Source organism: Cydia fagiglandana, chromosome Z (genome assembly GCF_963556715.1).
Source record: "Cydia fagiglandana chromosome Z, ilCydFagi1.1, whole genome shotgun sequence".
Classification (NCBI taxonomy): domain Eukaryota; kingdom Metazoa; phylum Arthropoda; class Insecta; order Lepidoptera; family Tortricidae; genus Cydia; species Cydia fagiglandana.
Window position 1 is genome coordinate 17,386,731 of NC_085959.1, and position 14,941 is coordinate 17,401,671.

The following is a 14,941-nucleotide window of genomic DNA, read 5'->3' on the forward strand; positions in this document are numbered from 1 at the left end:
CCTGGAGATGATTCATCTCCGAAGTATAATAATAACCTTAACATTTAAAACAGGTTAAAAAAATAGGATTAGATTTGGATATACTAGGTAGGGGCTACTTGAGTACGGGAATGAAATATGTATAAAGCTCCTGACTAACGTCGCTTTCAAATCAGTGACCGGAGGCCGTTTTCGAAACAAATTCAATACCTATCTAATATATATTCAATCCGAAATAAACTGTAGTGTGTCTACTTGAAAATAATTCCAAATAAAATATTCTCATAAAAAGTAATTTACTTAATTCAATCATTACGATTAGCTGTGCGTTGCGCTTGCATACATTTATTGTTGTGTCGCACTTCTTCACGCACGAAACTATTTAAGATCAATATGTATTTAAGATGTATTTCGCTTAAAATTTCGCAAGTGTGATGAACAACATTGTGTGTCACTCCGGGGGTAAGAATATTGTAAACTCGAATCTTTAATGCAATCCAGCTGCGGGCTGTCGTGCATCTAAAGACCTCGTATGCAAAATTTCACTTACCACCCTCGTTGCACAATGTAATTAATTTAGATATGTCAAATGAATGCTCGATATAAGGCCCTAGTTTTTGAGAGAAGGCGACAGCAGCGGCGAGCCGTCGAGTACTCGAGCAGCCCCGTGTAGGGTTGCCGTAAAGGCGGTGAGTGGAAGATCGTGGGGCGCTAGGCGAAGGGCGCTGAAACAGTGTGTGAAACATTTACTTAAACGCGTTGATCCTCTTGCCGGGTTGGTATGTCAACACGAACTTACGAGTATTTGCGCAATTATCTCGATATTCGGAAAATCCATTCAAGGAAGATATAATATATTCCACTTAAGTACCTACGCTACAGACTACAAAGCTAATGTGTATGAAGACATGCCGCAAAGTACTTGACGTGTCCTTAAACAACAGGATACAATACAAAAAAATAGATTTGTAATTAACATATACGGCCGCTATAATTCTCGAAATGACAAGTATCCAAACCGACTAGAGAATCAACGCTCAAGGGACTTGTCGGTTTCTGAATCGCTTCCAAAACACTTTGATAATATTCATTAATCATCAACTGTATTTACAAGAGCATGCATTCACGTAGAAGCAGAAAGCAATTCAGAAACCAACGTCTAGCTAGTAAACCTCGGCACACGATGTGTTGTTCAGTAACATCGAGGTGCCCCGGTTTTTAACATTATTAAAATTGCCTTTTGGCGCGGCTGGGTACTGGCTGAGTCACGGAGCCCCGCGCTCAGCCAGTGCCCAGTTTAAATGCAAAGCTGCGTATTACATAAAACACGCTCTAACCTACAACCTATCCTATTGTATATTTAATACTGAACTTAATACTGCTCGATTTTTCCTATCAGTCTGTCGTCAAAATGTCCAAGCCACGAGTATGGCATTTGAACAATTGAAACAATTCTTATGAATTAATTATATTTTTTCTCAATTTAATAATTTGGACTGATATAAAAATGCTGATGCTTCCAATGATGGACCTATCGAGCAGTCCAGAAATCTATTTAGTTTTGAAGCTAATCAATCGGTTAGGCCGAGCGTCACTGAATATTCGAAACTAGAAAATCTACAAATACATAGATCGTTGACATGGACGCCAATGGATACTGTGAGCACGACGAATTTACAACAGTAAATAATGACTGAAAATTCGTCAAATTATTCATCGCGTTTATAAACTAAACATATATTAATACTAGTTGGATCAGGGTTTCAGTGAGAAATATATTAAAAACCTATCTAATGTAATGAGATCGATCGGTGAATGATGACGGACGTCGAGGCTCGTCGATAAGACGTTGTACGTCGTATTTATCGTAGGGTGGCGTGCGGCGGCTTGAAGCCGTGCGTCATGCGCTCCAGGTAGCGATGCAGGTCGTGGAAGCGCGGGCGCTGCGCGGGCTCGCGGCGCCAGCACTCGTGCATCAGGTCGTACAGCTCGCGGCGACAGCGCGGCGGCGGCGCCGCGGGCACGCGAGCGCCGCGCCCGCCGCGACGCCACTCGCTCGCGTTAGCCACCACCTATTTAGCAACACCGATATTTTAATTTCATCTTTAGCAAACAATTTCATTATTGTTTGGTAGAGGTATGGCAGACGACGTAGTCGTGAAATGTTTAGAAAAACGTTTAAGACGTTGAGCTCTAGCTCTTACAACTGAAAACAATACAATTATCTTATTAGACAAAGTGAACATTAAAGCTTCATACCTATAACCGGAGCAAAGTGCTCATAAGAAAGGATTTCTACATACCTGAGTACTACCTGATAGTAGATATACATAAATTCTCAAATGTAAACAAACAGAATAATTACATACCTGGTCATCATCCATCTCTTCGAAAGGTTTAGCCGTACAGTACGTCAGCACCTCCCACACAGTGACACCGAACGACCAGACGTCGCTAGCAGGCGAATACATACCCTGGGATACAATTATTATGTAAGTCATTGTAAAAATAAAAGCGGAGCAATTAGAAATGATAATTGACATTATACTTACATATGTATTTGTATCATGGCACTTCGTTAAATAATGTAAATGAAACATTCGTACCACAGATTGACCTAGATTTAATTGTATTAAAGTTAGGGAGTGCTCCCGGTACAGAGTTTGTATGGCGAGATCCCGGGAACTCCCGTTTCCGGTACTGTATTTCTATAGAAAACCAGTACCGAGAGCACTTCCTAATTAAAATATAAGTCGGCAAAGTCTAGCCATTTCTCAAATTGGCGGCGGGTATTCGATGCAATATCTATTCGTTTCTGATGCAAGTGAATTTACGGGAGTACAGACGCTTCTCAGCCTCTGCGTCAATTAATACAAAGTGGAAGTTTAATCTGAAATAAAGGACATTTTACCGAGACTCATGAACTTTACTCATTTATTATACAGCAATGCCCTTTCGCGTGACGATTTCGGTGTATAAATAGCTAATTAATTAGTAATAGTTACCATCAGTAGGCTCTCCCAAGCCATCCAGCGTAGGGGGAAGCGCGAGCCGTCAGCCATGACGTGGTAGTCGCCCACAAACTCATCGCAAAACATTGCGTAGTCCGACACCTTAACGCTGAGCTCCTCACTTACTGTTACGTTACTGAAAATTAAAAATTACTTGTAATACTTAATAAATTAATAATGTACATACTAAACCAAAGATTGTACCTACTGAAGGGGCGTAAAGTCTAGAAATAAGAAGGCAACAAAAAATAACATGACGCCTGTCGAAACTTAATAAATGCAAGACCTTGACCTTCGAAATTTAAGCTCTTTTTAATCATCCTAATAAAAAATAGCACCATCGATTGCTCATATATTATCGAGCAATAGATTGTATGGCAACTATACATATACGACTGTACGTAAACGCAACGTGTCACCGTCGAAAGTAGCAATGTTCATTTTTGCATACTTGAAGACGGCTTCAACTTAATCGTGATGTCACGATCAAGTACCGTTTAGTAAGGGCCGTTTCGTGCGCATTAATATCGATTGTAAGAATTAGACGCTGATTACTGACTTTTTTATTGCTTCTATTTCATAGGACTTTTGTCTTAAAAACAAACCGGATCGACTGATATTTTTAACCTGGTCCTTAAATAAAGGATAATTGACAATTGAAAAACATTAATAATAACAAAAACTTATTTACTAGAGTATTCTCCGACTTTTATGATATGGTGGCGGTACGATATTTCTTATAGCCTACCTATATATATATAGGTACCAAATTTATTAAATAAGGCTTACCGAGCGGAGAGATCCCGGTGCACTAATTCGAATGACTCAAGGTACTTCATGCCTGCTGCGATCTGGCAGCATATGTGAATCAAACTCGAATAGCTGAAAGAAATAATTTAGTTAACGTATACGCTAAGACTTTTGCTATTGGCAGGTATTTCATCTTTCGCACCACCGTTTAACGATCTTCCTGTTTCATTCATAGATGCATATTTAACACATAAACCTAATGTCTAAATAATCCAGAAGCCGTATTTCGACTCATTTCAAAACATAGCCTATAGTGTATGATACAAAGTGTCCTTAACACAAATATATACAATAAAAATAATTTGATCATTATCTTACTTATTTGTTTGTTATAGACATTCAGAATATTCTACATTTTGCTATACCTTTTTACTTACCTACTGCTGTTGCGCAACACAGCCGTGCCCACACCAAAGGCCGCCATTGTACTCTGTCCAAAGTCTGCCTACCTACCTACTTACCTACTACCTACCTACCTATGTACCTACTTTAGAGTGAGATATACAGTGAAGGCGTGGAACTCTGATGTGTTATGCCACTGCGTGCTACCCAGTGTGAACTATTCACATGCAGTAGATAAGATACCTACTAAAATAAATTTTTCTAAAAAAAAAAAAAGAAAAAAAGATACCAACTTCAATTTGTTGTCCGGTTTCAATATCGTAGGCAAGGGTGCAGCGTTGCCGCGGTCGAGCGCTGCGCACGGGGGTTCGAGTAGACTCAGGCCGAGCACTCTGGCGAGCTGTGGGTGTTTCAGCCCAGCGCCCCATGTCGCCTCTCTGGCAAACGCCGCCCTGGAAACGTAATCACATAAGTAGTTAGCAATCCGGCTTTATTGGCTCTTTGAGGTCCAAATGTTATACTTAATTTACAACGTTACTAACGTACAAACTTCGAAAGTACCTACTTGCTATTATTTATTAATAGACAGAAAATTAGCTGATTATTAATATTAATGAAACAAAAAAATCCCGGAAATTCGTGTTTGTGAAAAAAGTAGAAAAAAGTTTGTGTTTTTTTGTGGGCCATGGTGAATGTCCCAAAATCCTCGGCCAGCTTAAACCTAATTTAATGGGCATAAACCTTTAAAGTTAAACGATTGTAACACATTTTAGTAATTATACGTTTTATTTGCATGTATTTTTAATTACAAATAAAACTATTACATATTATTGTTAGGTCTGAGTGGCTAAGTGATTGAAAATTAGATACTTCGAAAACGAATATCAAACCTATATAATATTAGAATGTCATACGTGACTTAGAAGTACTCGTATATAATAATAATATTGTATTATGTAAATACGTAGTTTTTGTTTTATGTACCACGCATAACCGATTTTTAGAGCTATTATTACTGATGGTTAATAAAAGCCAGTGAGGCGTAGATATCAGCTGCTGAAGGGTATCTACTCTTCTGCGTTGTTTCGGATAATCCAGTTAAAATTGTACATTGAAAATGTAGTATAGTACAATAGTAAAGTAGCATCTTAAATTATCATCGAAGTTGTTACTTGATATCGTTATGACAGCCTCGCCAGAGAGTCTTGATAACTACAAGTCGTAGGCGGGTGTCGCCCGGGGACTTATCATCTAAGTTCTTACTTGATATCGTTATGGCAGCCTCGCCAGAGAGTCTTGACAACTACAAGTCGTCGGCGGGTGTCGCTCAAGAACTTTTCATCTAAATTCTTACTTGATATCGTTATGGCAGCCTCGCCAGAGAGTCTTGACAACTACAAGTCGACGGCGGGTGTCGCTCGGGGACTTTCATTTAAGTTCTTACTTGATATCGTTATGGCAGCCTCGCCAAAGAGTCTTGACAACTACAAGTCGACGGCGGGTGTCGCTCGGGGACTTTTCATCTAAGTTCTTACTTGATATCGTTATGGCAGCCTCGCCAGAGAGTCTTGACAACTACAAGTCGACGGCGGGTGCCGCTCGGGGACTCCTCGTCGCTCAGCTCCTCGATGCCATCCGTCTCGCATATCTGGAGCTGTAAAAAGAGTTTATCTTCACTACCTTGCCTCCTGGACACAAATCTAGCTTCCTAGTCAAGTGTATAAAAACACGCACCGAATAACACATGCAAATTAAAAAAAAAAATTAGTGGCCACATATTGTCGGGCAACAAATCATATATCACAATTTATGAATGTGAGCTTGCATATGTTTACTAAATCACGAGAAAGTTTAATGAGTTTGGTTACAATTTATAGTTATGAAATATAATTTATTCTGAAAATCATCCCCTAAGGCTTTGAAGTTGCACATTGCAAGGTTGCAAAGGCTTGGTTAAAATAGTTTTGTATTACGTAGGTAATTGTAGAAAATAAAGAAAATATATAAAAGTAAAAGAAATTACGATGCCCTGGTTAGTAATATTTATTGGTCCAAAACAGGATCAAAGATCCCATACAAGATCTATCAAATACTTTATGCATACATAACAAAATACGTGCCAGCTATTCTATCCGACGGAAGAATTTGAGCGGATGGCAGATTTTTTAAATCCGTCTCAATCCTATGTTACCAATTACGATTTGGCGATTGAATGCCAAAAATGGGTATGCAAATGCAGTTCCGCATCGGGCGCTTCGCTTGGCTCGGTTTTCCATATGAGTACCTATTCGCTGCCGCAACATAGGAATGTGATTATCTAAGGTAACGTGATCGTGAAGCAGAAACGAAATAATTTGACCAAGAAATTGGATTTTTTCGAAGAATTAATTCCCAGCAAACTGGAAATCGTTTTAATACCTTCATTACCTTCATTCCTTAAATGCGTGTAATAAGAGTTAGCGCAGTCCCAGGATGTGTGCATACATTGTTGCTATTCATCAGTTTTTTGCTTGTAGACCAAAAACGGTTCGATGTAGGTACCCGATGGAAAATTTCAATGTAACTAAATAAAATTAAAATGGAATTTCCATGAGTTACGTGCTAGAAAGAAGAAATCCGTATCCTGGATACTAATACATATTATAAATGCAAACGTGTGTCTGTTTGTCTGTCTGTTACCTCTCCACACTTAGGCCGCTAAACCGATTTAGTCAAATTAGGTATGAGATAGACTGAGTTGTAGGGTAGAATAGTTTTCATTCTAAATATAATCCAGTAAGGGTGTAAAAAGAGGTTGGAAATTTGTAAAGCTACCTATTCCTAATCAAGATTTTTTTTAAAAGGGTTATACTACTTCTAGAGTTAGACCAAGGTGAGTCTGCAATGATTTTGATAGCACACGCGGTGTAACGTATTAATTAAACGTGATATTTTATAGAAGTTTGAAGTTTAAAATAACACTTTCACTGCGTGTGCTATCAAAATCGTTGCAGGCTTATCATGGTCATTCAACTTTCGAAAATGTTCATGCATGTTTGACTGAATGCTGTCCAAGGCTTTCGTTCTAGTCGTTCCAGCGAAACAGCAAATTGAATGTTTCTTGTAGGATAAGATAAAAGTTTATTCAGATCGTTTTTAAACAAAAACAACTTAACTAGTAAAATTATGCTTTTATTTTTATCAGTTGTTTTAAAACAAACACTGTAGGCGGCGTAACGTCTGCCCTACCATAAATATTACCGGATAATCCTTCTAATTTGAAAAAATCAATAAGGTTGAACTAAGTTTCCATTGTTTCAGCGGCTGGCTATTTACATGACATAGAGGTATTTATTTAGTTGCTTTTATAAGAAATATAAATATTCATATTTTCGTATTACGCTTGATAAATAAGCAATAAGCCTGTAATACTTTGTTGCCCCAGAATAAATGATTTGTTTGACAAATATAACCTATGTCACCCCCAACAGCTGACAGAAATATAACATAACGGCGCATCATTTATTTGACTAAGGGCCACTTGCACCACCCGGGGTTAGCCACTAACTCGGAGTTAACCATTAACACAGGGTAAACTTGTACTGGTAACTCCGTGTTTAACCGGTAAGCACCGAGTTTGTGGCTAACCCTGGATGGCGCAAGTGGCACTAAAATCCGGAAAACTGAAAAATGTTATACGTCAAATCCCAACAACTACCTTTTTCCTTCAAGCTAACAATGATAAAAGTACTTAAATACTTAGTTATAATTTGGGATCGAAACGAGGTAATAAGGGCTTTTGTAATTTGGGTATTAACATTTTTTTTAATAAAAGCATTATCTACGTAGAAACGCTAATTGACTTATTTTCATCGGTTCATTAGTCGTTCACCACGTCGTAGGTACCTACAACCTACGCTTACTAATTAAGCAATTATTTTTAATAGTACCGATGTTTCTGTTTTGATCTACGATTTATCAGAAGTAGGTGGTAGGTATCTAGCAGTACAGTCGCCATCAGATATATCGCGCGGAGCGGCCTAGGTGTTCACAATATCTGAACACGCACTCTAACGCCTTGACAATAGAGACGTGTTCAGATATTTGTGAGCACCTTGACCGCTCCGATATATCTGATGGCGACTGTACCTAACTAATTGTAGCGTCAAGTTACTAATATAAAAAGTTACAAACATATTATAAGTTATTATCCGGCATCGCTAAACGGGCATAAATAATTCTGGGCCGTATGTACAGTCAAGGAATTTAAATTCCGACCCATTTCGTACTTTGTCACAGTGACAACCGTATGAGGTCTCTAGCGGCTTTCATATTGATTGTCACTGTGACAAAGTACGAAATGGGTCGGAATTTTAATTCCTTGACTGTACATCACAGTTGCTTAGAAAACATATGAGTTAAATTTACATTTTTATTTTATGGTAGTATGTGAGAAGTTTACAAAGAAATAGTTGTTGTAATATAGCGAGGGAGAGAATTTCCCGTATATTTGGCAAAAGCCTACTTTGGCCCAGTTTCTAAGTTTACCGAGCGTAGAAAATGGCTTTGCGCCTAGCGGATTTAGAGGGCCTGGGAAAAGGCCGAAGGTGTCGTTAATATTTTTCATGTTTCGTCATTTTACTAACGCCGTGCATTGTAGGTACCTACAATATTTTATTTAACTTATTAGGTACTCATTTATATCCAATGCATGCAAAGAATAACATTCAGATTCAGATTAATTTGGCGCTAAAATTTAATAGGTGTTATATGTTTGACGCCAATGTCTGTCTGTCTGTCTGTTTGTGGCATCGTAGTTCTCCAACGGATGACCAATTGGTTATTTTACATGAAAACGTGTTTCCTTGCGGTTAGTTAGTGTTAGTTAGCGTTAGTTATTAACTATGTTTGATAGAAATAGATCCAGCAGTATGAAGAGTGTCAGCTCCACAGAAATAATATGTTCTGTGGTCAGCTCTTTTCCAAAATGATGTAAGACTTTAATAGGGCAGGGATTTTTTAAAATTTCAATATAATAGTTATAAATGTAAGCTTCAAAGTTAAGTGTAAAATAAACTCTTGCGATGTCACAAGCTGTTAACAACATTTGAAAATTACCTGATATTGGTTAAATAAGAAACGTGTAGCAGAAGCTAACAGCAAACAACTTGGGGTTGTAACCGAAAGTACGTTGAAAACAAAGTGAGTCTCAAACTAATGGAATTAAAGTATTGTTTGTTCAGGTGTCCCGCAGTTCTGTGTACATCGCGCAGAACAAACGCTCGCCGTTAAACAACGGTCGTACTTGTGCAAAAAGAACAGGTCGGGCGTCCGCCTCGGCGCGGCGGGGACACGAGGGAAAATCACACAGGTTTTCATATAAGTAAATCTGTTCGTTAAATATTATGTTTGCGTTAGGTTAGGTATTTTAATATTTTACACGTACCTAAATATAATTTCAAAGGTAAAGTTAGAGAAATAAACCCAAGAGAGAATACGTAGTTATTAAAAACCCTGTTTAACCTTTAATCAGCTTTAGGCACTATCAAATTAAGATAGACGCCCACAGGGCCACATCACACGCAACGGTTCAGTGGACGCACTTGTGTGACTTTATATACAAATAATACTAAAATAAGTTGCGTGCGATGCATACGATACGTGCGGGTCACCTTCTACCTTTGTCTACCTTTAGGGTTATGGTCACACGTCGCACTCCTGCGGACAGTTTGGGGGCATGTCATTTGGTAAGGTTAATAAGGTTTACAAAAAAAAAACATCTTAACTTACGAGTATATGTACCTACTTGGTATTTGTAATATACCCGTTATCATGTATCAATCTTAAATGTATCGTAAATTATCAATTAATCAATCGTAAATTTATACTCTTTGAAGTGATGTCCATTTAAGTAGCCACTTAAAAAATCTAATAAATAGCTGACATGACGAAGAACCTTGATTGCCAAAAATTTGAAAAAAATATAAATAATATAAATATTCGCATAATATGTCAAATGTACTACATATTATTGAACCTTATTTTTATTTAAAATTGAATGGATATAAAAAAAATTAACGTAAAACCTTAGTTGCTAATGTATTTGCATTACAAATACTGGTGGCTTGATTCGGGAAATGAATTAGAAATTCACTAGATATGAAATAGTAAAGATATGTGACGTTTCACGGAAAAAGGTACCTTATGGCGGCTGACGCTTACGTCGCATTTCCCGAATCACGCCTTAGGCACCAAATACTAAGTACAAATACTTTATTCTGACAACTCGAAAATTGATTTGTGAACCATACCAATGACATGCCTGCAAAATGCCCGCTGGAGTGCGTCGTATAGTTATGGTGCTAATGATTCAGGCGTTACTATGGCGGCGTATAAGGGATGGGTACTTACCATCAAAAATATTAGACGTTCCACGGTAAAAGGTACCTTATGGCGGCTGGTGCTTACGTCGCATAGCGCCGCAATAATATTGGAGCGGCGTTAATAATAGCGTAAGCGCCAACCGCCATAAGGTACCTTTACCCGTGGGACGTCACATATGCATAATGAAGTCTTATTCTCTTGAGACTGTGTACACATAATTTGTTTAATTTCTTTAACGTATGATCACGCAGAAGCGTGTTATTCAATAGGGACATAAAATTATAGATACATCACCGTTGTGCGTTTAATAAAAAGAAACTGTCAAAATCGTTGCATATTAGCAAATTCTGTTAAGGATGACTCACGTTAGACCGGGCCGTGTCCGACCCGGAGCTTCCGGCGCATCGTTTTCTATGGAAAGCATCACGTGATCGCCTGTCATGTCATAGAAAAATAAGCGCCGGAAGCTCCGGCCTGGACACGGCCCGGTCTAACGTGAGTCATCCTTTATCCCTCTGTATTTCTATGACTTCAGTAAAAAAAACTTGCCGTGTTCGTTTCAGGCTGATCCTTTCAGTTTCTATACTATGTATACTTATATCTTCTATGTTATATCAAGTTATACTATGCCATGTGTAGACAGAATTCAAATTATAATCGATTTTAGTTACTTATCCCTCCGCACACAGTACAATCAATATGCTGTAAGGTAAAGGGCCCCAACTTCGTGTTAGTAGGTTATTTCGTTAGTTTTGTTTCTGGCGCAAATAATAAGGAATTCAAATACTTTTTATTCTAATTATACATATGAAAAAAATCTGTATTATTTAATCTCTTCAATAAAATAATAACCAATATTTTATACGGCCCCGACACTATCATTAGCAATGACATGAAATTTCATGACGTTCCAGCGTTTGGTCCAGTCAGGTCACACTCTCTCACAATCTCCCCACACACTTATCAGTATTTCTATCAGTATTTTCTTCATTACTTGTCACGGGGAATTTTAAGTTATTATTTTCCTAACCGTTCTTAGTTATGTTGTAGTGTACGTTTTGAAGAACACAAAACCAAGACATTATTCAAGCATCGATTCAAATATTTCTAATCTGTCGTAACTATACTATGTACTGTGGCAACTCTATACCCGATGAGCCAGAAAAATACAGAAAAAGAAATAAGTAACTAAAAAGAATATTTATTTGTTTCAACCTTTTCGTGCGTGCGTGCGTCATGACTGTGTGAAAGATTGGTAGTTAATAAATGTATACAAATATTTTTTTTTATTCTTACCACGAACCGGGAATCAAACTATTCTTAAAGTACGATCAGCATCATATAGTAGGTAGCATCCAAAGTACCTATCCAAATAGTTCGGTACGCCATACATACCTATTATTATATGGTGGACCGAACTATTTGAATACTTTGGATGCTACCTACTATACGACGCTGACTGTACCTACTGGATTCTTCTTTTATGTAAGAATGTATACGTTTTTGGTTAAGAAAAACAGAAATACATCATCTGTGAAAATTACAACTGTCTAGCTATCACGGTTCGTGAGATACAGCCTGGTGACAGACAGACGGACAGACGGACGGACGGACGGACGGACAGCGAAGTCTTAGTAATAGGGTCCAGTTTTACCCTTTGGGTACGGAACCCTAAAAAGGTACCTGATATGTAACCTAGTTAACTTGGTTAGTAAAATAAAAACGGCTATGGCAGAAATTTAATTGATGTTTTGAAGAAAACTGAATGCAATTTATTTCGTCTTAAAGATCTATATTGTGTTCCTTCGAACTTTATCTGAGTATCTCTTTTCGTTTCAGATCCTTATGAAAAAGTCTTTAGTACCGCATTTTTCTGTCGCATTCTATATATTATGCTGAGGGAAGGACCTTTAAGACACAGGTTTTTGGGGTATCCGAAATACTAATACTTGTACATAATTATTAAAAAAGTGGTTAGGATTTTGCTGATTAAAAATAGTCGGGGTATCTGCGGTTGACCTGACGTTTAGTAAAAACAAAATCTGTGGAGGTTCGAAGTAAGGAGGTATAAAAAAAGAGTCCGTCATAAAGCAAGTTCGAACGGGATAGTCTTATATGGAACATTCAACCATAAACACTAACTATTCATCCTCAATTAGTCATAAAACTTTTTAAGCTTTAGGCTTTAGGCCTGATTTAGTTAATATGTTTTATCCCTTTCTTACAAATACATAAGTCAAAATGAGAGATAAAGACCAAAACGAGAAGATCAAAATTATTCATAGCTAATTCAGGCCAGTAACGCGTTTATGAATAATGCCATAAACCAGAGAGTTTACTTATAGGATAGGTGCATACTTACAACATGTTATTATATAAGGCCATATACAGAATATACGAAATAGGGATGTTGACCATATTTTAAAAAATATATTGAACTCCATGCACGAAATAAAACGCAAAAGGGAATATTACGCAAAAGTCGGCGTAGGGTCCACTAGCAAATTCAGAGGGTCTACTTCGAAATGCGAAAATCTAAATTTCGTTATCAGTCTCTAACGCTCGAATACGCAAGAGTGATAAAGAGGCAGAAAACGAAATTACGCGGTAAGCCCTCAGTATGTGCTAGAGCAGCGTATTGCGTAATATTATTCTATTTCCCTGAATAGGGAATATTACTCGAAACTCTGCGTAGGGGGCGCCACTACCACAATCCATCACAATCTGGGGGTCTACCGCGAAACACGTAATTTCGTTATCTAACCTCTCTATCACTTTTCATCATCATCATCCTCACTTTTGCATATTCGAACGATAAAGAAGCAGATAACTAAATTTCGATTATCGCGTTTCCCGGTAAAAATATAATTAAATTGTTGTAAACAACTTAAAATAAAAGGTTTTTAATTTTTATTTCATGTATGGAAAATTTTTAGAAAGGGACAGAGATTTTCTTTATGCATCGTATTCTGCATGTTTTCCTTTTTTCTTGAGAGTCAAGTGAAAATAAACTTTAGAGCAATGATAATAGAGTAGGTATACTTTACTTATTGATTTAAATGCCAGTAATGACTCTTGTTAGTATAAAACCTTCTTCTAAAGTACTTTAAATGACGGAATGAGGGATTAGAGTGATGCGCTCCACTCACTATCAGTATAATGTCATTATTTTGACATTTCTTCAAAAATATTAAAAATGTTTAATAACTTCATTATCGTCCATCATTCTTTCTGTCATTTCTGATTCCATCATTCTAACCAATTCACTGTCAGTATAATGTCATTTCTAGTATCATTACTTTGACATAACTCCAATACTGACGGAAATTATTAAAATAAACTTCATTACTTGCCGTCATTCCTTCATGACACTCCCTACACTATCACTAAAAACGTCATTCCGTCAAAGTAATGTCAGTATCCATGATAGTGTCGGGGCCGTAGTATCTCCCCACACACTTATCAGTATTTCTATCAGTATTTTCTTCATTACTTGTCACGGGGAATTTTAAGTTATTATTTTCCTAACCGTTCTTAGTTATGTTGTAGTGTACGTTTTGAAGAACACAAAACCAAGACATTATTCAAGCATCGATTCAAATATTTCTAATCTGTCGTAACTATACTATGTACTGTGGCAACTCTATACCCGATGAGCCAGAAAAATACAGAAAAAGAAATAAGTAACTAAAAAGAATATTTATTTGTTTCAACCTTTTCGTGCGTGCGTGCGTCATGACTGTGTGAAAGATTGGTAGTTAAAAAATGTATACAAATATTTTTTTTTATTCTTACCACGAACCGGGAATCAAACTATTCTTAAAGTACGATCAGCATCATATAGTAGGTAGCATCCAAAGTACCTATCCAAATAGTTCGGTACGCCATACATACCTATTATTATATGGTGGACCGAACTATTTGAATACTTTGGATGCTACCTACTATACGACGCTGACTGTACCTACTGGATTCTTCTTTTATGTAAGAATGTATACGTTTTTGGTTAAGAAAAACAGAAATACATCATCTGTGAAAATTACAACTGTCTAGCTATCACGGTTCGTGAGATACAGCCTGGTGACAGACAGACGGACAGACGGACGGACGGACGGACGGACAGCGAAGTCTTAGTAATAGGGTCCAGTTTTACCCTTTGGGTACGGAACCCTAAAAAGGTACCTGATATGTAACCTAGTTAACTTGGTTAGTAAAATAAAAACGGCTATGGCAGAAATTTAATTGATGTTTTGAAGAAAACTGAATGCAATTTATTTCGTCTTAAAGATCTATATTGTGTTCCTTCGAACTTTATCTGAGTATCTCTTTTCGTTTCAGATCCTTATGAAAAAGTCTTTAGTACCGCATTTTTCTGTCGCATTCTATATATTATGCTGAGGGAAGGACCTTTAAGACACAGGTTTTTGGGGTATCCG

At 37.4% G+C, this 14,941-nt stretch overlaps 1 protein-coding gene across 1 annotated transcript in view; it reads right to left on the reverse strand.

The window, feature by feature from the left end:
- Positions 1-401: 401 nt before the first annotated feature.
- Positions 402-14,941, reverse strand: part of LOC134679315 (epithelial discoidin domain-containing receptor 1-like) — a 201,159-nt gene continuing 186,619 nt past the window's right edge. Inside the window, exons 14-19 of the mRNA XM_063538218.1 lie at positions 5,678-5,796; positions 4,436-4,594; positions 3,780-3,872; positions 2,985-3,126; positions 2,349-2,453; positions 402-2,051 (exon numbers count right to left, since the gene is read on the reverse strand). Of these exons, the coding sequence (XP_063394288.1) occupies positions 1,842-2,051; positions 2,349-2,453; positions 2,985-3,126; positions 3,780-3,872; positions 4,436-4,594; positions 5,678-5,796 (828 nt within the window). The 3' untranslated portion in view covers positions 402-1,841. The remainder of the gene's footprint in view (positions 2,052-2,348; positions 2,454-2,984; positions 3,127-3,779; positions 3,873-4,435; positions 4,595-5,677; positions 5,797-14,941) is intronic.